General features: G+C 36.2%; 1 protein-coding gene across 9 annotated transcripts in view; it reads right to left on the reverse strand.

Moving 5' to 3' along the window:
* Positions 1-24,781, reverse strand: part of PPFIA2 (PPFI scaffold protein A2) — a 462,519-nt gene that overhangs the window by 103,178 nt on the left and 334,560 nt on the right. For all 9 annotated transcript variants that reach the window (XM_088025652.1, XM_028105432.1, XM_088025651.1 and 6 more), the window contains 3 exons: positions 13,115-13,336; positions 1,561-1,707; positions 435-569 (listed from right to left, as the gene is read on the reverse strand). In XM_088025652.1, the coding sequence (XP_087881778.1) occupies positions 435-569; positions 1,561-1,707; positions 13,115-13,336 (504 nt within the window). The remainder of the gene's footprint in view (positions 1-434; positions 570-1,560; positions 1,708-13,114; positions 13,337-24,781) is intronic.

The following is a 24,781-nucleotide window of genomic DNA, read 5'->3' on the forward strand; positions in this document are numbered from 1 at the left end:
CCAATTTCTAACAAATTTTTTCATACTCTAGTCAGAATGCAATCAACTGCTTATGATATTTCCTACGTTTTTAATGCCAATTTATATTAAGCTTATTAAATTATGGCTTATCTATATACATATTAAATATCGTTATTTATATTTGGTGATTATTCTAATGTGCAAATATTATCATGGAAAATTAACTATAACGATGTGAAATTTTGTATTTACTACTGTTTAAATAGGCAGAGGTATCATCACATGCACATGTATATCACTCATGGTAGCGTTAAATAAGATATATAATATGAAACATTCATCGAATCAACAAAACCAATACGGTAGATTAAATAAACTTAAATTTCATAAAACCTAAAGAAAATCTATAGAATCCATTTGGTTTACTAGTCATTTCTATAAGTATATCTAGGTTGACTGTCTTATCGCAGTACCTTTGTCAAGGCTGCAATTCTCTGAGCCAGTTCAGCCTCTACTTCAGGTAAGGTCTCAGCTTTTCTCATAGTCTGCTGCAACTTTTGCTCAGCCAGCTCCAGACGCTCTTGTAACTGTCTGTTTTTCTCTTCCATCTGAAATAGGGATGGAAAAAGAGACGCTTACAGAGTCACTGTGAGGATAACAAACACCAGCCCCTAGGGGCTTTGGGTTTCAGCCATTATTCTAGACTTAAAATCAGCCAGTACTACCATACCTGCTATGCAAAGGGATGACTGTATTCGTATTTTCATATCTTACTTAAGCACATTCCTCAATAAAATTTAGCACATTAAAAAATAGAAAAGCTCTTACCAATGGCAGCAAAAAGAAAAAAAAAGTCACTAGTGAGTATAAACCTGGACAAATGGATTATAACTCAATACTAAGACATCAGATGTACCATGACAGCATAATATTGAAAATTATAGTATTAACCGGAGTGAGAGAGGGAATGTAGTACAATGGTTAAGGGTCCAGGCTCTAGAGATAGGTTTGACAAAACTTTTTTCTCTGAAAGACCAGAAAATAAATATTTTAGGCTTTGTGTATTATATAGTCTCTGTTCCAACTACTCAGTTCTACTATTGCAGCACAAAAACAGTCACAGACTGCTAAATAAATGGGTATGGTTTATTTGTAAAACAGAGCCATAGTTTCGGCACACGGGCCATAGTCTGTCCACTCCTGTTCTAGAGTCAAATAGACTTAGGCCTCTGTTAATGACTGGCAATTACCAGATGTGTGACCTTGGAAAAGGTTTCATGACTCTGAACCTTAGTGCCTCAGTATAATTGTGCTTACTTCACAGGTGATGATTAGATTTAAGTGAGGTAATACATGTTAACTGTTTAGCAGTTTCTGGCTCATGTCTAGATCCAAAGTAAATGTTAAAAGTAATTATTTTTATAATTATTAAGACAAATTTATAAATTATATGCTGAAAATCACATCTGTCTAGTCAGTTCTATTCTAAATTTTAGACAATGGTTTGATTGCCAATACCATATTTTATTTACTCCATGTTTTGTGAGAATGATTAGAACGCACATGGGCCAGAACAAAACCAAGATAGAGATACTCAACCTGCCGTAGGATGGCCTCTTTATTTGCTAACTCATTTTCTAGTTTATCATTCATGTCATGTATGGAGGTAGATTCTCTCTGAGCACTGAGGTAACGCTTCTCAAGGGTTGTGATTCTTTCTTCCATATCTTCCTTCTGTGCCATGGCCTACAATTAAAATAAGAAATTAATTAAAATCAGATTCTCAGATAGTTTAATGTACTGTCTTGTTATTTAAACAAAATAGTAAGATTTAAAAGCTATTGTTTTTTTGAAGTAATATTCATTCCTTTCTTTTCAAGGAAGGTATGCAAGATTTCTTGTGAATTTCCCCAATTTATCGTCAGAATTCTTACATCTTGGGTTAATGAAGTTTACCTCTCTGAGAATGCAGTGGAGTACATGAAACTACCTATTGTAGAACTGGCATTCTTAGAAAAGAAGTGACAGCTAAATTAGCTTGTTATATAGTAAAGATAAGTACAATTATGGGTAGAGTTGTAAACCATAAAGGTGAAATGGTGGCTACTGTTCCAAAATGCATAGCAATCTTTAAGGATAACCAATATCATCAGTATTTTCAACTTCAGATATAAGTAAAAGTAACTCAACAGTTAAAAAAAGAGGCCAAAAAAAAAAGTAAATTTGCGTCATATTCACAAATGAATCGACCAACTGACTTTGGAACTTAACCGTTTTCCTTGTCATATATATTCTAAATAAAAAAAGAATTTAAAGAACTCAATGAACACAAAACTCTAGGGAAAAATAAACTATCAGTTCAAATGGAGAAAACCTTGGCATTAATGATATTCTAAACAATAATTTTTAAACCATCTAAATTCAAAGATAATATGGAGATAATCTTATCTTCCTAACAGCTTACATGAAAATTTATTAGTAGGTGGATAACCTACTTTTTAAAAAAGATATTAATTTTTTTTTAGTACATCCCAGAAAAAGCACCTTTACTAAACAGAAAACAAAACATTTGTCAGGAATCTGACCAAATACACAAAGCAGCAGGGTAAGATTCCTGAGAGAAAAGAGAAACTCCCAATGGAACATAAATAGATCCCCCTCAAAGTACATAATATTTCACAGGAGTGTGTACATATATATGTAATATGTCAAAAGAAATTTGGTTTCTACCCCAAGAAGTTATTCAGAAATAATAAATCAATCTCTTATCTGAGAATGGGGAAGTGCAGAGGCTTCAGCCACGTTACTAAGCCGGCGTGCACCCCGCTCCCGCACACACTTCCCCTCTGTACACAATACACTTGCTGGGAGGGTGCTGAGGCGGGCCCTTCTCTCTGCCCCAGCCCCTAGTCCCAGCAGATCCAGTGTTTGTAGAAGAGCGAACCAGGGGAGGCAGGTCTCTGTGGGGCCCCCAGAGCCCAGGAGCCGGCAGTAGGCAAGTGGCCGAAGCCCGAGGCCACCTGCCCCCTGCCTGGAAGGGGACCTTGGCCCTGGGGCAAAAGGGAATTGCTTGGGACCCCCAGGAATGGCGTGGCCACACTCCTTGTTTCCAGCAGCAATCCTCATTCTGGGGTGTCCCCAAGGTCCACAAGCTCTTTGTAGTTTGGCCAGTCTGGACTTCTCCTAGGGTCAAATGGCTTTTGGGAAGAGGGCACAGAGTTTCCAGAGCCACGAGGGCTTGGCCATGTGAACCTGTGTGTTTGCACACATGCACATACACACACGCGTGCTTTAAGAGAGGTCGACAAGTTGAAACGAGTGTTCTGCCATGACACGCCCAAATAGTGGTCAGAAGTGAGTGACATGCCTCTGTGGTCAGAAGTGAGCTTCATGGAAAAACTGAGAGTTTTTCCTGAAGGTCAGGAACATGACAGGGATGCCCACCTCACCACTTTTGTTCAACATAGTACTAGAAATTTGAGCCTCAGCAATCAGACAACAAAAAGAAATAAAATGTATTCAAATTGGCAAAGAAGAAGTCAAACTCTCACTCTTCCCAAATGACATACTTTAAGTGGAAAACCCCAAAGACTTCACCCCAAAATTGCTAGCACTCATACAGCAATTCAGCAACATGGCAGGATATAAAATCAATGCAGAGAAATCAGTGGCATTTCTATACACTAACAATGAGACAGAAGAAAGAGAAATTAAGGAATCGATGCCATTTACAGTTGCACCAAAAACCATAAGATACGTAGGAATAAACCTAACCAAAGAGGCAAAGGATCTGTACTCTAAAAACTACAGAACACTTATTAAAGAAATTGAGGAAGAGGCAAAAAAATGGAAAAACATTCCATGCTCATGGGTTGGAAGAATAAATATTGTGAAAATGTGTATGCTACCCAGAGCAATCTATACAATTCAGTGCAATCCTTATCAAAATACCATTGAAATTTTTACAGAGCTGGAACAAATAATCCTAAAATTTGTATGGAACTAGAAAAAACCCCGAATAGCCAGAGGAATGTTGAAAAAGAAAACCAAAACTGGTGGCATCACAATTTCGGACTTCAAGCTCTATTACAAAGCTGTAACCATCAAGACAGTATGGTACTGGCACAAAAACAGACACATAGATCAATGGAACAGAATAGGAAACCCAGAAATGGACCCTCAACTCTATGGTCAACCAATCTTCAACAAAGCAGGAAAGAATGTCCAATGGAAAAAAGACAGTCTCTTTAACAAATGGTGTCGGGAAAATTGGACAGCCACATGTAGAAGAATGAAACTGGACCATTTTCTTACACCATACACAAAGATAAACTCAAAATGGATGAAAGACCTAAATGTGAGACAGGGATCCATCAAAATCTTAGTGGAGCACACAGGAAGCAACCTCTGTGACCTCAGCCACAGCAACTTTTGTTAGACACGTTTCCAAAAGCAAGGGAAACAAAAGCAAAAATGAACTACTGGGACTTCATCAAGATAAAAAGCTTCTGCACAGCAAAAGAAACAGTCAACAAACCTAAAAGGCAACCTGCAGAAAGGGAGAAGATATTCTCAAATGACATATCAGATAAAGGACTAGTATCCAAGATCTATAAAGAACTTCTCAAACTCAACACCCAAAAACCAAACAATCCAGTCAAGAAATGGGCAGAAGACATGAACAGACACTTCTCCAAAGAAGACATACAAATGGCCAACAGACACATGAAAAAAATGCTCAACATCACTTGGCATCAGGGAAATCCAAATCAAAACCACAATGAGATACCACCTCACACCAGTCAGAATGACTAAAATTAACAAGTCAGCAAACAACAAATGTTGGTGAGGATATGGAGAAAGCGGAACCCTCTTACGCTGTTGGTGGGAATGCAAGCTGGTGCAGCCACTATGGAAAATAGTATGAAGGTTTCTCAAGAAGCTAAAAATAGAGGGCGCCTGGGTGGCTCAGTCATCAAGCGTCTGCCTTCGGCTCAGGTCATGATCCCAGGGTCCTGGGATCGAGTTCCACATTGGGGTCCCTGCTTAGTGGGAAGCCTGCTTCTCCCTCTCCCACTCTCCCTGCTTGTGTTCCCTCTCTCCCTGTCTCTCCCTCTGTTAAAAAATAAATAAAATCTTAAAAATAAAAAAAATAAAAAGCTAAAAATAGAGCTACCCTATGACTCAGCGATTGCACTACTGGGTATTTACCCCAAAGATACAAATGTAGCGATCTGAAGGGGCACCTGCACCCCAAAGTCCACAATAGCCAAATTATGGAAAGAGCCCAGAAGTCCATCGACAGATGAATGGATAAAGAAGATGTGGTGCATATATACAATGGAATATTACTCAGCCAACAGAAAGGATGAAATCTTACCATACACATCAACATGGACGGAACTGGGGGTATTATGCTGAGCGAAATAAGTCAATCAGAGAAAGACAATTATCATATAGTTTCATGCATATGAGGAATATAAGAAACAATGCAGAGGATCATAGGGGAAGGGAGGGGAAAAATGGAATGGGAAGAAATCAAAGAGGAAGACAAACCATGAGAGACTCTTTTAACTATGGGAAAGAAACTGAGGGTTGTTGGAGGGGAGGTGGGAAGGGAGATGAGGTAACAGGATGACAGGCATTAAGGAGGGCACGTGATGTGATGAGCACTGGGTGTTATATGCAACTAAGGAATTACTGCATTCTACATCTGAAACTAATGATGTTCTATATGTTGACTAATTGAATTTAAATTAAAAAAAAGGTGAGTTTCATGGGCCTGATGTGGTTTCCTGATAATGTGGAGAGCTTCTTTGCATAAGGAGCCTAAAATTGATGTGATGGTGGTGGCTTCCATGTATTACTATCCAAATTTCTTTGATGAGTCTTCCTAATCAGTTCTTTTGGTCCTCTCCTTTAGGACCCAGAGCCAGTCCTGCTATATGCACAGAGCAGATAAATTTTCTTCCATTCTTCCAAAATAAATAGAAGCCCTTAAATGGATAGTCCCTCAATGTCTCAGTCTTCCCTCACCACCAACTGGAAATAACCACAGACACAAACCATTAAGTTCTAGCTCTCAGTTTAGAACAGGTGTTCCACCCTCTCTCAAAGTTTAATCATTATCTGTGCTCAACATTTTATGCCTTTTAGGATCTTGATCACCTTTTTTGTCTTGGATTTTCAAAATGATAGTAGAAGTAAATCCCACAACTACAGCAGAAACAATGAGCAGGCTTTAGATAAGGCTGTACAGGCCAGAGGTGGATGGCAGAAGAAAAAGGAATGATTCAAAGAAAGTAAGGAAAAGGAAGATAAATTATCTGCTTGACCACTGACCATAACTGAATTGAAATTATAGAATTTACTAATCTGGTAGAGTGGGTGGGAAGATATGCCATAGTTTTAAAAACAAGTAAGCAAGTTAATGTATCAAGTAATTAATAAAATCTTAGAAAAACAAAAAGCTGTACAGCAATAGGAAATACTATCATGGGAAATCACCACTTGGATCAGTTGTGAGAATTACTTACATAGCCATAATGGAGATACTAAATGTGATTTTGAGGTAACTGTAGTGGAAGGATGGGTGGGAGAGAAAGGAAGAGAGAGAATAAAAGAGCTAAAATCCTCAGATAATAGCAAGGCGCAGATTAAGTTTAAATAAGAGAGAAAATAGCACAAGTAACAGCTAAAGGATTGCAGTTAAGACTCTCAGGCAAGTAAGATGGGAAAGTCGGTGGGCACTCTCTATGTACGTGTGTGTTTGTGTGTACGTATTTAGATTTGTACCCTCTTACTATTATTTGACTTTGAAAAATTGTGTATATATAAAAATTAAAAGCAATTAAAAAACAATATTTCTACCATGAAACCCATCATGCTTGCCTGCCCTGCCTACCTACAAATCAGATTTTCTTCTTAGAATCATCCTTCAAATCTTCACCCTAACTCCCCACTTAATAGCCTAACCTGCTATTGGTCTTTTTCCTACTTCCACATTCTCTAACCTGCTGACCAAGAGAAAATACGAAATGCCAGTCTGATCATACTGCTTCTTGGCTTAAATACCTTTATATGTTCACCAACCCCCCCAACCCCCTCACCCCCTCTTCAGTGAAAATCTGAGCTACAAAGCCTGGAAAACAAATAGCTTCATGACTTAACACTTCTATCTCTATGTACTGGGATGAATAGCATACCCCCCACCCCCTAAAAAAAATTCATGTCCACCTAGAACCTGTGAATGTGACCTTATTTACAAATAGGGTTTTACAGACATAATCAAGTTAAGATGGCATTATATAAGATTAGGGTGGACCTTAAATCCAGTGACTGGTGTTCCTACAAGGAGAGGCAGATTTGGAGACACACAGACATACAGAGGAAAAATCCAATGTTAAGAGAGAAGCAGACTATAGTTACACTGCTATCAGCCAGGAACACAAGGATTGCCAGCAACCACCAGAAGCTAGAAGAGGCAAAGAAGGATTCTTTGCTAGAGTCTTTAGAGGGCATACGGCCCTGCTGACACCTTGACTTCAGACTTGGAGCTTCCAGAACTGTGAAAAAATAAATTACTGTTGTTTTGAGCCACCCAGTTTGTGGTAATTTGTTATAGGAGCCCTAAGAAACTAATGCATTCTTGACTTCATTTCCACCTGGAATGCATTTTTATTACCTTCTTCTGGGTCTACTGACCTTCAAGACCCAACTAAAGATTACTTGGTTATTATATTAATATTAAAGATCAGATGTCTGAAATTCAGCTAATCCATCAATTTGGCAAAAATTACCCAGACTATTTTTTTCAACATTATCTATACATCTCTAGACTTTAGCCAACACACAAAAAGCTACTATTTAAAAAGCTTGTATTTTAAATTTTGACTTCTTTGATTCTATAATATTATTTTTTAGCCTAATGAGGATAGAGTTTATCATTTTAGAGGATTCTTTCAGAGTACTGTATTCTGTTAATTTCATTTTCATAAAGAATTCTGGGAACATTATGTCGATTTTGTAGCCCAAAAAGAAAATCCTGAATCAAGCCTACATATATAAACTTCTAACTAAATTACAATAGCAATAAATTCAGTTAAAGACATATACAGGTTTCCTGAGAACATGAGCATTGGAGCAGCACATACTAGCTCCAAGTCCCAGTTTTTGCTATTCATTAACTCAGTTACCATGCAAAAATGTTGATTACATTTTCTATAACTCACCTTTTCTCTTTTGTCAGGTTTTTTTTTTTTTTTTTTTTTGGTTTGTTTGCTTCTTTGTTTTGTTTTCTGGTTTTGGATGGGATATTAATTTCTACCACACAACATTGTTGTGATACAAAATTTTAAGTGCCTTGTGTGGTCTTATGCGTAATACACACTCCATAAATAATAGCTGCTTTTTTATTATTAATTACTATTGTGCCTCTAATTAGCTGATCTGACTCTATGGCATATATTGCATGCAGAAGTCATTGTATAGACTTTGCTACTGCATTTTTGATTCAGTGATTCATGTGGGAGATTCAATTTTTAACTGCAAGCTGTGTTGCCAAAAATAAATTTTGAATTTACAAGTCGGAAAAATATCTTTTCCCTGCATGTCACTTGGAAATTCTAAAAAAGGAAGCTTTTTCTAGTCTTTAAAAACTGCTGCCTAAAAGGAGAAAAACAGCGTAAAGATTCAATTATCTTTTGACCTGAAGTTTGTGTACAAAATGGATTTTATTGTATCAAATAAATATAACTCTATAGTAACGTAGATCTAGTAAACTAAAAAATATAACTCCATATTTCAGATCATAGAAAAGACAAAATTGATATGTATTCATTTAATCACTAAGGAATTTTTTAAGAACTCTTAACAGGAAGTTGGAAAGATAAGCTGGTTTAATTCACAAAACAATATATAATTTAAATACATCATAGAAAATTCTAATTCTTTGCATACCTATATATTTAATAAAATGTTATTATCTAATACCAAATTAGTAGCTGTTTTGATAAAAAAGTGGAGAGCTAGGGGCGCCTCGGTGGCTCAGTTGGTTAAGCATCTGCTTTTGGCTCAGGTCATGATCCTAGGGTCCTGGGATCAAGCCCCATGTTGGGCTCCCAGCTCAGTGGGAAGCCTGCTTTTCTCTCTCTCTCTCTCTCTGCAGCTCCCCCTGCTTGTGCTCTTTCTCTCTCTGCCAAATAAATAAATAAAATCTTAAAAAAAAAGTGGAGAGCTAAGCCTACTATAAGATTATCTACGTTTTCTAATATGTGGACTATGCTTAGCGTTAATCCAGCCCCCTACTCTAATAGGTCACAGTGAATTTAAGGAGCAAATAAGACAAAACTTCAAACAAAAGTAAATTTTAAATAGATTTATTTCTTGACAAAGAATAATGACAAAAATATACTCTAAAGCCATTAATGAAATATACTTACACAATTCATTTTAGATATATTAGTCTGTCCTCACATGCAAAGCAAAATGAGCTCAGTTTTTAATTATCTCGTCAGTTTTTCTTATTCCCTATTTTTCCTTAATTAATTGAACAAATATGCATCGCTTATATAATACATACATACTGTGTTAACAATGCTATAGGGGTAGCCAAGAAGAATCACTTTTCTAGTTTCCTACTAAAAAACGCAATCTAGTAGACCTTGTGTGCCCATCGCCTATTGAGTACATTATCAGTCAGGAAAACAAAAGCAGAGGCTGAAGTTTTGAGCGTTAAGTGATACCTTTTTAAAGTACATGATTTTCACATCTTACTGGAAAGAAAGAGCAAAAGATTGATTATTTGGGCAGTTAATAGTGCAGCTGCATTTTTTATACTAGTGTTATCACTGATGAATGATTCTATTTCATTGATTTTGGAAGCTGCTCCTAGCGGAAGAAACACAAGTTTTGAAGCTGGGCTGATCCTGTGTCTTCCTGGTGCAAGGGGCGGGGCGGGGGAGAGGGGTTGGAAGAAGTGGGGTGCTGGGGAAGGCAGTGCATGTGCCTTTGACAATCACTTTACCTCATTTGAGAAGAATGGGGATAATGACAAGTACCTTCTGGATGGGACCGATGTAAGAAATTAGAGAAATTAAATGCAATGCATCCATAATAGTTTTCATAGTTGATCCTCAAGAAATTCCTAGCAGTAAGCCAGGGCCTTGTGGTCTGTGACCTGAACCTTTTTGGAAATATTCTATTTGGCCTTCACAGTGTCCTTCACACACATACACACATACCACACATGATATATCCAGAAAGGCAGGCAGAGTATAGGTACCTTGTCCAGGTCTCATTAACTCTACCACTTCCTATGTTGCATGTTTGCTGCCTAATGTGTTATACATTTATATGTCGGCCTGGCTCTTGAAACATTTGTTTGCAACCTCCCTTTAGAGGTGAATGATGAAAGATATTTTCTCATGAATCTCTTCTAAAATATAACTACATAAAAATTTTTAGAGCTGATACGATTCGTTATATTTTAAAAGAATTCCATGTGATAGCAGAACTCCTTACCAACTAGAAAAGTTTCCTCATAAAAGAAACCTGGCATCAGATGATCGATATTTTCCATCTGACTTAGCTCTTTGTCACCTACATCCAAAGACTATTAGAATTAAGGGGTTATTTTTACATAAACAATAAGAAAGGGGAGCTGGAGATCCTGGGCTCTACCTGTGACACTGGATTAGATAAACATGAAGAGAGGAGGTAGGAGAGGAGTGCTAGATGAAAGGAAAACAGCTAAATCTCTGGGACTAAGACAATGAAGAAATTACAAAGAGCAAGAACTCAAGAAATAGCGTTGATGCTTTACTAGCCAGAAATCTTAGTGTTTCCAAACAGGGATATAGAAGAGTGGCAAACCTTCAGCTATTTTATAAATTCTCTGACTTTGGGTTGTGGGAAGGAGTGAAAATGAGAGACGTATCTTTGAACGATCAATTCATATAAAGGTGTAGAGAGCACAGTATCATCATTTGTGTGGTAGTAAAGCCGTCTCACACTTCATGGATCATCTTTTTCTGAGACAGTAGATATTGTTTTAATACACATTCTAATCTCATCTGTGCCTTTTGATATTTACACCAAACACTTATAAATATCATTGTCTCAACAAAGAGTTTTTGAATGCCTATTATTATATTATTATTATTATATGCCCCGTAGCTGTGTAGGTGATTAGAATAAAGCAGTGAACAAAACAAGACAAAACAAAAATTCCCAGCCCTTATGAATCTTTATGTACAGTGGAGAGGGAGGTATATTGCAAACAAGTAAATCAGTATAGTACATATTGTGTCAGATGGCAGTAAGGGCTGTGAGATGAAACAAAATGAAAGAAGAGGGAGAGTGTATATGTGCACATAACAAGGTTAGGGAACACTTGACTGAGAAGAAAACATTTGAGCAAAAGGAAGAGGGAAAAGAAAATGCAACAGAATAGGTGTGGCTAGTTTAAGAGGCCATCTTAACTGAACAGAATGGGCTAAAATGAAGGAGTAGGAGGTGATTTCGAAGAGGTCAGGAAGGTGGTAGTGGAGATCATACATGGCTTGTAGGCCACGACTTGTATTTTACTGTAAGTAGGGTACATAGCCATTGAAGCAGAAAATTAACTTGAACTGACTTACATTGTAACAAGTCACTCAGGCTGCCAGGTTGAGTATAGACTGAAGTGGGTCAACAGCAGGAGAAGAACCAGCCAGGAGACTATTGAATAATCCAGTGAGAGATGATGGTTGTGTGGAATAAGGAATAGCCATGAATACTTCGAGAAGAGGTCACATTTTTGATATCCTGAAGTTGGAAGTAATAGGTTTATGGCTGAATCAAATGCAGTGTGAGTGAAACAGAGGTACCAAGGACAGCTCCAAGGTTTTTTGATCTGAGTAAGGATAATGGCCTTGGGGACAGCTGGATGTGTAAGACTACAAGTCTGGCTTCTTGGGGGTGGGAGGATAATGGGAAAACAGTCCTGAATATGTTAATTTTGAGAATATGTTAGTTTTCCAGGCATCTGGCAATCAGGATATAGGATATGCTGGAGATATAAATTGAGATTCAAGGCAGTGGGTGGTTTTTGGAGCCATGAGACTGCATGGACTTAGCAGGGGAGTGAAGGTAGATTGAGAAGGGAAGGCACTACAAGTCTACAGAAAGTAGAACCAATGAAGGAGCCTGGGATGAGGGTAGAAAGTAAAGACGGATGAAAATCAGAGAAGTACAGGGTGCTTTTAGCCAAGTGAAGAATTACTACGGGGAGTGATAATTGGATCCAGTGCAGGATTCAACAACAGAGAAGTTAGCAATGACTTTGGTAAGAACAGTTTTAATGGGATGTTAGAGGCAAAGAATGTAAAATGGGCTCAAGAGGGAATGGGAAGAAAAGAAATGAATATACGCAGTAGACTCAACTTCAATAGCAACTAGTTAATTATATACGAAAAGTGTTTGAAAAGATAAAAAATATGTAATTTAAAAGAATACATAAAAATGAAAAAGGTGAGAGGTTACCAAATAAAATTTCCACAAATACAGATAATTTTCTTTTTAATTAACTGAGCAAAAAGTGAGATTCTAAATATTTCACCTTAGCTGGTAAGATGATTAGGTGATGTTACATATAAAACATCTCCTTGTATCTTTTTGCAGTAACTTTCAAGTACTCTATTAAGTAGATGAAGTGATGTTATGTCTAGGAAGAACCAAAGATATAGAGAAAGAAAGGTTCCCACATTTACATAGATACACTCGCACTCACAGACACAACACCAAAATAAAAGGGGGAAAATATAAAGTAGTGATTTTGAGTATTCCTATATGCTAAGAGTGTGGCAATTCATTATTCATACCCACGTCTAAAGTTATTTAAAATTAGCAGCTTAAAAATGTTAAAAATTCATTACAAACTACAGAAAGTTTTTACCCTGTGACTTGATACTAAATTTTCTTTGCATACCTATTTAAAGGTTGATGAGGTAAATTCTTTTTTGCCTTTGTGGACATGTTTTGTAACTAATACAATGCATCCCAAATCATGGTCTTCTGAGATGTAAACATTATATGCCATTAGAGGGGATTTGGAGACAGTTTCTCAGAAGCAGCATTTGGAAAGCAATGTCTGAAAGTGTTATGAATCACTTACCTCCCTGATGTCCCTTTGATACTTAGTGTTCATTTCTTCAGTTTTAATGAGATCCTTTCTTGCTGTCTCTGCTTCCTGTTCCACCTCCCCCACTCGGGAAGAAAGGGCTGCTAAACGTTCTTTCATTTGAGCCATTTCATAGTTTTGCTTTTCAAGCAATTCTTGTAGTTCGACTATTTGACTAGTTTCATCAGTTGAGTCTATAGAGCCATTGGACAAACGCTGCAGGAAATAAAAAAGAAATGGCACTTAGGATATTCTTCATCTTCAATTTAAAATTCATGAACTTAAAGAAATGAAACTGATAGAGCTTTCACAGTGAGAAATAAGAACTCTAGTTTTGAAGAAAAACTAAGTTTTTAGAAAAACTCTTAACTGACATTAAATATAAAGGTAGATCAGTAATTTTCAAATAGCTTAAGAGATGTATTTGAACTGGAAGCTGTATATATATATATATATATATATATATAAACTTCACACAAAACACTGGTGTATCCTAAACATTTAATAAATGGCAGCTATTATTTTATCAACTATATTCAAAATTTATTATAAACAATATTATACTTATATAAAGTGTATTATTACTAAGTAATACGAAAGAAGACAGAAACTGTAATATTTTCTATTTTTATTCAAGATCCTGTGTGCATTTGCCAAGTTTTATTTTCAATGACACTCAGGAAAAGAACTTACACGTTTTTCTTTTAAAGAAGGTTATTCCCGGTATGAATCTGACCTAACTGGAACAAAGGTGAAACGTAAAAAAGCCTTGATTTCTATATTGCTAAGAACATAAAGTCCTGAGGGCACACAACCCACAGGAAGGAGGCTTAAGAGGATTAAATACTTTGAGACTGATTTCCCCCCTTGCTGCCTAGAAACAGGGTGACCCATGTGTTCAGAAGCACGTCCTATAGCCCAGCTACATTGGAGAAGCTTTGTGGTGAAGACAGTGCAACCACTGCGGAGAAACAGCACTAAAAGAAAAAGAGAAATGAAGGTGGGGGAAATCGTGGGGGAGACGAACCATGAGAGACTATGGACTCTGAGAAACAAACTGAGGGTTCTAGAGGGGCGGGCGTGGGGGTATGGGTTAGCCTGGTGATGGGTATTAAAGAGGGCACGTTCTGCATGGAGCACTGGGTGTTATACACAAACAATGAATCATGGAACACTACATCAAAAACTAATGATGTAATGTATGGTGACTAACATAACATAATAAAATTTAAAGAAGAAAGAAAAAGGGCACAACTAAGTTGAAATAAGAAAATGATGATGCACTTTGCTTTAATCTAGATGCAAATAACGAATGCCAAATTAAAAAAAGATAAACATAAAAAAAGAAATAAGTTGAGAAAAAGCAAAGAAAGTACAGTTAATTTTGCTATAGTGCTTGTTTGGAAAACATGAATCTGTTTTAATACAACAGATATAAGAAACAATTTGAATATTATATAAATTTTGTGTTTTCTTTTTTCCAATACATTGAAGTACAGTTGACAAGCAATGTTACATTAGTTTCAGGTGTACAACGTAATGATTGGACAGCTCTATATGTTATGCTATGCTCTAAATTTTGTGTTTTCTTATGCACTATTCATTCCTGAGAATCAGTGGCTAACCACAGAAACCTATAACTAACTTAACTGAGCTTTGTAGGAATACACAAAATAGACACGTGCACGTTCCTCAAACATCTAACGTCGCCTCAGTTTACCACATGCTTTGAGTCAAACCACCCCCAACTGTGTTATCATTTTCTGCCTGATTTCAAATACCCCTCCTTCCACCACTTCATATAATGCACAAACCCTGAAACACATCCAACACCCAAATTTCAGGTCTTTTTCCAAGGAAAGAGTCATATTTATAGTATTTATGCAATTCTTGACTATTTAACCTATAAATCTGTGCTACATTTTTAATTAGTTTTCTCTTTGTTTTATGCCATTGGTAAAATTGTGACACAAACTCCTATCCTTCCTCAAGCCCTGTGTTTTTTTACTGTGCAATTTTGCCTAGCTCATAACTTTTAGGAATGCAAATGACACATTAGAGCAAAACTGACTGCAGGAGAAAAGAGGGAGAACAGAAAGCACCATAAAAGCAGTGAGAGAGAGAAAATAGAAAGGGAATGCAGACAAATGGTAAGGAGTGTTTAAAAAGTTCAATAACCAACACATGGAGAAACAGCCTGGAAAATCTAAATTAAAATAGCAGAAAAGATGGAGTTAGTCTTAAGATGGTATCTAAAGATGCCAGATCTACAGACCTAATACCTTGAAGATATTGCTGAACTCTTATATTGCAGACACTGAACATCTAATTATCTAGCAAAACAAGTAGGAGGTGTTGCAAATATGTAGGAACGTCCGGAGATGTTGCTGAGATCCAGGTACTCCTTCAGCGGCTCTATTCCTCCCACTGCTGAGATGGCTGCTTGCTGAGGGACCAGAACTCTTTACAAAGTTATGCCCGTCCCTGAGGCATGCAATGTCACATACAAAGTAGAGGAACTGTGAAGCTAAAGAAAAACCAACTTTCTAGACAGTTTTTATGGGCATAAATTGCAAAAACCTAGGGACCTTTACACAGGACACAACTATCTGTGCATTGAACTGAGAAAAGCCAGTTTATAATCCTTAGGCAGTAATTGAGAACTGGTTTAAGGAAGAAGGCTAGAGCCAGGGGCTCCTGGTTAAGCATCTGCCTTTGGCTCAGGTCATGATCCCGGGGTCCTGGGATTGGGGTCCTGTGATCGGGGTCCTGGGAATGAGCCCTGCATGGGGCTCCCTATAGGGAGTCTGCTTCTCCCTCTGCCACTTTCTATCTCTCTTTCTCTCAAATAAATAAATAAGATCTTAAAAAAAAAAAGAAAAAAAAGAAGGCTAGAGCCAATTGCCAGTCAGTTATGTCCAAATTTGGTATTACTGAGGCATGATATGACATGGTTCGTTTTTTTTTTTCATAATAGCAAATATCTTTGAACTGTATACTACTTACAAGTAACGAGGCAAGCTTAAGCTTTAATAGAACTTCTTTTTTTTTAATTTGTTTTTCCTATTCTGCTTATTTAAAAATAATTGTACTGCATCTACATTTTGAAAGCATGCATCCATTTCTCCTTTTTTTTCTTTCTTTTTTTTTTCAATTTTTTATTGTTATGTTAATCACCACATATTACATCATTTGTTTTGGTGTAGTGTTCAATGATTCATTGTTTGTTCATAACACCCAGTGCTCCACGCAGAACATGCCCTCTTTAATACCCATCACCAGGCTAACCCATCCCCCTACCCTCCTCCCCTCTAGAACCCTCAGTTTGTTTTTCAGAGAACTTCTAACGCCTTACATTGAAGACTTCCTCTAGTCATCTTAAAAAAGACAATTTTTAGAAACTATAAAAATCACTAGAAAACAAATTTTTGTTTTAGAAAATATTTTATATAACTGGAAAAAAAATACACTTCGGATTCTAAAGCCCTAAAGAACGTGAGAGAAAATGAGACTCAGGTAATCACACAGAGTGGATTTGAATTAAAAGGCAGAACTTTGAATTCCCAGTTCAGTTCATCTAACCTTTACCATATTGCCTTTACTCGGAACATGTAAATCAACAGGATACACTTATACATGCTATATGGTATAGACAAGTACCAGGAATGTTGTGTAGGTGTGTGTGTGTGTGTGTGTGTGTGTGTGTGTGTGTGTGTACTGAATATACTGGATACACACACACCACACATTCAACAAATATTTGTTCAGTCAACTGAATCATGTTAATTTTCTAATTAGAAAAATGATTATTCCAATTCTGTGCACCTGAGGTCCATTAAAATCTTGTTTAAAAACTGCATATTTTTAACAGGCTTAAGGCAAGAAAAATTTAATTAAATATAAACAGTAATCAGGCAACTAAAATAAAACACTTAAAATGTTAACCTTTTTAATTCCTTTAGCAACAGATGTATATTACAACATCTTTACACTACTTTGACTATCCATGGGAAAATTTTTGAAACCTCAGTTTTTTTCTGAAGTATTTATAAATCGTTTATGCTTAAAGATGTGTAACATTTCACCTATTCAAACCCCCTTAAGTATATTTTGTGGTGAGCTTTATATTTCATAATTTCATAGTAAAAGGTCATATAAAAACTATGATTTATATCTTAGAAAAATAATACTTTTGTTCCAAATCATTGTTATGTAGACTTATCTTTAAAATAAATTGTGGGATTTGAACTGAAGTGACAAATTATTGAATTAAAAGAAAACTCAGGGGTTATTTTAAATAGCTTTGTTGAGATACAGTTTGTATCCATAAAATTCATCCATTTAAAGTATAAATGTCAATAGTGTTTGCTATACCTAAAGAGGTGTACTATCAACATAATCTAACTTGGAGAACATTTTCATCACCCCAAATAGAAACCTTACCCATTAGCAATCATTTGCAGCTGACCCCCATCTCGAGCCCTAGATACCACTTAACTACTTTCTGCCACAATAAACCTGCCTATTTGGTACCTTTCACATAAATTGAATCAAAATAGATAGCCTTTTGTGACTGGCTTTATTCACTGAGCATAATGTTTTTGAGACTCATTCACGCTGTAGCTATTATCAGATTTTTTTATTGCTGAATAGTGTTCCACCATGTGGATATACTACCTGTTATTTATATATTCATCTGGTAACAGACATTTTAGACTGTTCTCACCTTTTGGCTACTGCGAATAATGCTGTTATGAACATTTGGGTACAAGTCTTCGTGTGGATGTATGTTTTATATTCTCTTGGGTGGATTCCTGGGAGTAAAATAGCTGGATCATATGGTAATTCTATGTTAACATTTTGAAGTACTATTTCCCAAAATTGCTGCACCACTCTACATTCCCACTCACAATGATGTGACTTCAAGTTTCTCATATTCTCACCCAAACCTGTTATTGCTTTTCTAAAATTTAAAAAAATTTTTAATTAAATTCAATTAGCCAACATATATTACATTATTAGTTTCAGATGTAGTGTTCAGTAACTCATCAGTTGCATATAACACCCAGTGCTTCTCACATCACATGACCTCCTTAATTACAGCTACTCTAGCGTGTATGTAGTGGTATCTCTTTGTGATTTTGATGTGCACTTCCTAACAGCTAATGATGTGGAGCATCTTTTCATGTGCCTATTGGCTTTTACATATCTTCTTTGGGGAAATGTCTATTTCAAATTCTTTACTCATTTTCTAATTTAGTTATTTGTCTTTTTATTAATGAGTTATAAAAATTCCATAAAATATATATTTTGGATACAAGTACTTTATCAGTTATATGACTTGCAAATAGTTCTTCTCAGTCTGTGGATTATCTTTTCACTTTCTTGATGGTGCTGTTTGAAATGCAAATGTTTTTATTTTTAATGAAGTCCAATTTATCATTTTTCCCCTTACGCCTTGCACTTTTGGTGTATCAAGAAATTATTTCCTAACACAAAGTTATAAAGACTGTCAATGTTTTATTTTAAACTGTAGACTATATTTAAATTATTAATTTTCAAATGCAATAAAAGCTCAAATGTTAGAGTTTTAAGTATATATATATATTCATTTAAAAAATACGTATTGAGCACCGATTATGTGCCAGGAGGAAAGTATTATGTTTTGGGATTTTTTTTTAATGTGCTGATACATTTCTGCATCAAGAAAAGTCTCATCATGCAGAGAAGTAACACAAATAAGCAACTATTAGGCAATGCAATGAGTTATCATAAAGTTAGGTTTTGCCTACATATTTATGATATGGAGGCAGAGAAAATATTATTTGTGATACTCTTTGAATTTTATCTTTATTTTCTTTTAAAGATTTTATTTATTTATTTGAGAGAGAGAGAGAGAGAAAAAAAACTAGCAAGGGGGAGGGGCAGAGGGAACAGCAGACTCCCCGCTGAGCAGGGACTAAGCTATAGCAAAAAGATGGGAGTGGGCAGACAAACAAAAAAAAAAGTAAAAGTCAAGGTCTTACAATGATCTCAAAAGCCCGTATCAGGGACACCTGGATGGCTCCGTCGGTTAAGTGTCTGCCTTCAGCTCAGGTCATGATCCCAGGGTCCTGGGATGGAGTCCCCTATCAGGCTCCTTGCTCAGCAGGGAGCCTGTTTCTCTACTGCCTGCCACTCCCCCTGCTTGTGCTCTCTCTCTCTGACAAATAAATAAAATCTTTAAAAAAAAACCCATATCATCTCAAGAACCCACATCATCTGCCCATCTATGCCCACTCCCATGTTTTTGCTATAGTCTATTCCATTCTGGCTATACTGGTCCCCTTGAAAATCCCTAAACCCACTTGTGTCTCCCAACCTTTGATTTTTCTGTTTCCTCTACCAGATAAACATGTGGCATGTTCTTTTTTGGGTCTTGGATCAATGTTTTCTTTGCCTAATCAATTCCCCTAGTATAAGCTTAACCCAAATACTGCATGTGACATCTTATACTGAACATTACCTTGTGACATATCTGAACTGGACCCATGTCCATGACCTCTTTGTGTGTCATGAACATCTGTGTATCCAATCCTCTTTGACAACTCTGAACCCCTAGAAGATGCAGTAGGCCAAGATCTACGAGCTCCTACTCCTGGTGATTGGCATTGGTATGATCTTTGCCATCCTCCATACCAATCCTCACCTGGGATTTGTAGCTGGATTTTCCTGTTCCGCGCATGATGTCTGGGTCATCTACTCCCCCTTGAATTACTGTAACAACCTTCTAACTGGTCTCTTTGTTTCTAACCTTGTCCTCTTAATTTCCTTTTTAAAAGAGCCAAAATGATCCATGGTAATCTTGTTACGTGGTAGTCAGACCAAGTCATTCCTCTGCTCAGAACACTCCAATCCTTTTCCATCCTACCCAGTACAAAAGCAAAAATATTATAACAAGCAATAACCGCAGCCTCCCACTTCCTACTCTCTTGCCCTCCCCTCCAAGCCCTGCCCTCCCTGCCCTCTTTCCTACTATTCTCCCACTTGCGCTCTTGCTTTAGCCACATGGGCAACCTTGCTGCTCTTCTAATAAGTCAATCACTCCTCCACATTGCGGCCTTGGCTTTAGTTTTTGCTACTGACTGAAACATTCTTCACTGGTATTCCACATGGCTAACAACCTCAACTATTTCAATGAAGCCAGCCCTGACCACTTTATTTAAAAGGGCAAACTGTTCCTACCTCCATGTTTCCTCAAGACTCCTGATTTTTTTGTGTTTCTCTACTTTACCTTTTCAATATCACCTTATGACATACTAGATGATTTACTTAGCTATATTTATTGTTTATTATCTGCTAACCTTCTCCAACTTGCTAGATCATAAGCTTCAGCAGGGAAAGAACCTTTATATGTTTTCTTTTTGTGTATCACAAGTACCTAGAATGATGCCTGACACATGATGGTTATGAGATAAACTTTTCTTAACTGAATAAATGTTTTGATTACTTGTGTCTCTAGTGACTTAGAACAGCATCTTCCACAAAAAAATGTATTCGTTAAATGAATGAATGAAAGTTTCCATTAATGAGTAAGATGAGTTTTAGGAAAAACAGTAAGGATTCAAAAAGAAATAAAATATGGAGACAGTATTTCCAGCCTTCATTGCACAAAGTTTATGAAAAAAATGTTTTCATAAAAAGTATATATAAAATAGAACTGAGTCCTTTTTTGCCCTATTTTAAAGCATAATATAGATGAATTATCTTTATGGTAGAAAAATCTGATGTAAACTAAGGAAACCATTATTATAAATGCATATTAAGATAAAAAAATGGTAGAAATATACAGTCTACAAGTAAGACCAAATGAAGTGTATGAAGTCCCAGAAGTCCTACCATGTCATAGTCCTACAGCTTCTAAAGATAAAGCCAGGAATTTAAACATGGTCTTCCATTTTCTATCAAGTAAATACTGGAAATATGGTTCTCTTTGTATTTGATAATCTTCAGTAAAATGACCTCACCATTAATATTTTTTCCATCCTACTTCTAGCTTTAGTATTTATTTAAAAAACTGTAACATGTTTTTAAAAAAATAGTCTAGTTAAATTACTAATGTGCACATTTGCATTCTGCATTTTATGATGCTTTAACGGTTACTGCTGATTTTGAGCATATTTTAGTGGTTACACATTGCCCTTCTACCCCATCAAAGAACAGCAGTTTCTGAAACATAACAATGAATAATTTTCACATTTCTTTTAAATGGTAAGATAATGCTTGTTGAATGTACAGAACAGAGGGCATTTAAAGTGCTATATTAGTATAACTTAATAATTAAGTTCCCCTTGGATAGTTATGTCTTGACAAGGTATTCCAGAGGATTTAGGAGCTATGTTAATTATAAGATTTTAGAGGTAGATGGACACTGCCTATGCAGAATGAATACTTGGTTGACCTCCCCCTGCCTTAAGAAGCTATTATATTTGACAGCTGATAATTTTCCCTCAGATTCATTGAGATATATTTGATATATAACATTGTGTAAGCACAAGCATATCGTGTACAACATGGTAATTCGATACATGTATATATTGTGAAGTGATCACCACAATAGGGTAGTTAACACCCATCCATTACCTCACATAATTACCATTTCTTTTTTGTAGTGACAACACTTAAGATCTACTCTCTTAGCAAATTTCAAATATACAATACAGTATTCTTAACTATAGTCACTATGGCAGATGATAACTTAAATATTACTCTGAACATAATTCCACACTTGATTTGTACATTTTGACACCTCTTTTCCCATGTGTTTCATATCTAAGCCATAAGTGCTTGATTCTCTCATAAGGAATTTCAAGTAGATCTCTTTTTCTCTTATGTATTTTACTTCTCGTGGCTTATTAATCTTTTAGAGAAAATAAGAAAAGGTGAGGCCAAAGAGTAGAAAGTAGGAATTTATCTTATTATTAATTAAATCCAGATGTTAAAGGCACAGATACACTTAAAATTTATCAGCATTTAAGGGGTCACACCATGCCCTTCCATTCCATTTTTAAAAACAGTTCTATGAATATTATGGTTAGAGCTAAATCCTTGATTGATCAAAAAAGTTACACTAAGATTTGCAATCATAACGTAAGTAATCTAGCTTTAATAATTCTGTGGGGGATTAGAGAGACTCTAAAAAATGGCAAAGTCTTATAAAATATATTTCATTCTGTGAGAAGAGAAATGTAGTACTATTGAAATATAGAACCAAAAATAAAGAAATAACACAAATCAGACAGGGAAAACATTCATAAGCATAAAAATAATAAGAAAAAAAACTAGAGTTGATAGTTCATTGGAAATTTCCTATGTGAGTCAGCAATGTTAGGGTGAAAAAGGTAACAGAATAAAGACCTAGTCAATCAGGAATTCTACAGACCAATAGTGAAGTCTCTTTGTAAACTCTGTGAGTAAATCCTAGACCAAACATTGATTCCGGGGGGACTCTAGAAGACTTCAGCCAATCTGATGCCCTAGCAAATATTATTTCCTTTCATTCTAAGAGATCATTATGCTCCTCATTTTACTTCAAATTCTCAAATTTGGATTTGCCTCCAAATCCTCAAATAAGACTGTATCTTCCATTAGAATAATGACAACTAATAATAATAGCTATCATTTATTGGATACTTACTTACCCAAGACATATAGCTGGTAAGATTTCTGGACCCAAGCATGGGTTTGAAATAATTACTCCACTTCACTAACATTTGTTAAGTTCTGACTATGTACTAGGCACTGTTCCAAGTGCATGATGTTCATAAACTCTTTAATCCCTATAGCACACTATTTTAACAGAAAAGGAAATTGAAGCAAGGAACATGGGTATTTTGCTTAAGGTCACACTACTAAAAAGTAATGAGGTTCAAACAGGAACCCAAGTATTCCAGTGTCACATACCATTCTTTTTTTCATTCATTCTCTCTCTCTTTCTCTCTCTGCCTCTCTCTCTGCTTACTTTTGTTCATTCACTGTTTCATTTATCAATTTATTCAATCTCTACTTGTATTTCATTTATCCATTCACTCAAGCACTAAAACTACTGTTTAGCCTCTACCATATGCCAGACACTACGTTGGGTGCTCAGAATATGAAGATTCCTACCTGAAAGTAACAAAATATAGGAAAAAAGAGTAAACCAAAGCAAGCAACCAAACCATTAACAAAATTCATAAGGACCAAAAAGTATTTAAACACTGAGGAGTCCAAAGGCTTCAAGGCTATGATTTTGGACATTTTGGGTCTGCCTAGACTGTTATGTTAATTTCCATATTGCTTTTTAGCTCTCAGAAATCAGACCCGACCTCATATTTCAAATCTTGTCCTACAAATAACCACATTTTGTCTTTGTTCTGAAATTCTCCAGCACGGAATTCACAGCTATTATTTCTAATTCTACACTGACTCTTTAAATCTGTTTCATCATATATAAATCATCTATTTACAAACCTTGCAAATCTAGAGCCTAGAACAAAGCAGACAGAATATCTGTACTCCATATCAGTTATTCTCAACCATGACTACACATTATAATCCTTGGGAGAGTTGAATAAAAATATAAAGTGGATTCCACACCAAATGTGATAAACATAAAAGCTCCTAGAAGAAAACATAGGCAGCAATTTCCTTGATACTGGCTGTAGAAACATTTTTTGAGATAATGTCTCTTCAGACAAGGGAGACAAAAGCAAAATTAAACTATTGAGACTACATCAAACTAAAAGGCTTTTGTATAGTGAAAGAAACCATAAACAACCAAAAGGAAACCTATGAATGGGAAAAGATATTTGCAAATGATATATCTGATAAGGGGTTAATATCCAAAATACATAAAGAACTTATATAACTCAACACTAAGAACACAATCCAATTAAAAAATGGGCAGAGAACCTGAATAGACGTTTTTCCAAAGAAGACATACAGATGGTCACCAGACACATGGAACGATGCCCAACATCACTAATCATCAGAGAAATGCAACTCAAAACCATAGTGAGATACCACTTTACATCTGTCAGAATGGCTAAAATAAAAAAAAAAACCACAAGAAATAACAAGTGTCTTTTGATATAAGAGAGGATAGCAGAAGGTTAATTTGCATAATTACCAGGAAACCTCAGGGGAGAAAGGAAAAATAAGACTGCTCTCCTTTCAGTTTTGAAGTTCAGTGTTATTCTCAATTATCCTACAAACTAAGACAATTGACTGGATCAGAAGGTTTCCAAGAACTCCTGAGAAGAACCTACCATGTGGGAAGTGGGAGTATGCACAGGGACCTGAGTCCAATGCCCAATATCAGTCATGGTTCTAGCTCAGTGTGTAGCTGAGTCTGAAAGACCTTCCTTGGCTCAGTCATCTTGATAAGTTTGGGAACCTAGGTGTGAAACTAAGCCTCAAAGTGGTGTCACTTGAAGAAGGAGGAATCCTCCCTGAAGAAGCAAACTGCCATGGGATGTCACTACTGCTGGTGGAACTTCAAACCAGGCCAATGACTGGTATGGAATGATTTCTTTTAGCCTGTATGTCAGTGGGCTATTGCAATGGTACATGGATAGCATTTGATTTTGAGGGGCCACCTATTTTTAAAAAAGTGATACTTTGAAAACTCAAAAGAGGCAA

The sequence above is a fragment of the Eumetopias jubatus genome, unplaced genomic scaffold, assembly GCF_037043125.1.
Source record: "Eumetopias jubatus isolate StellerSeaLion01/CBP00866 unplaced genomic scaffold, mEumJub1_p1.0 scaffold_8, whole genome shotgun sequence".
NCBI classification, from domain to species: domain Eukaryota; kingdom Metazoa; phylum Chordata; class Mammalia; order Carnivora; family Otariidae; genus Eumetopias; species Eumetopias jubatus.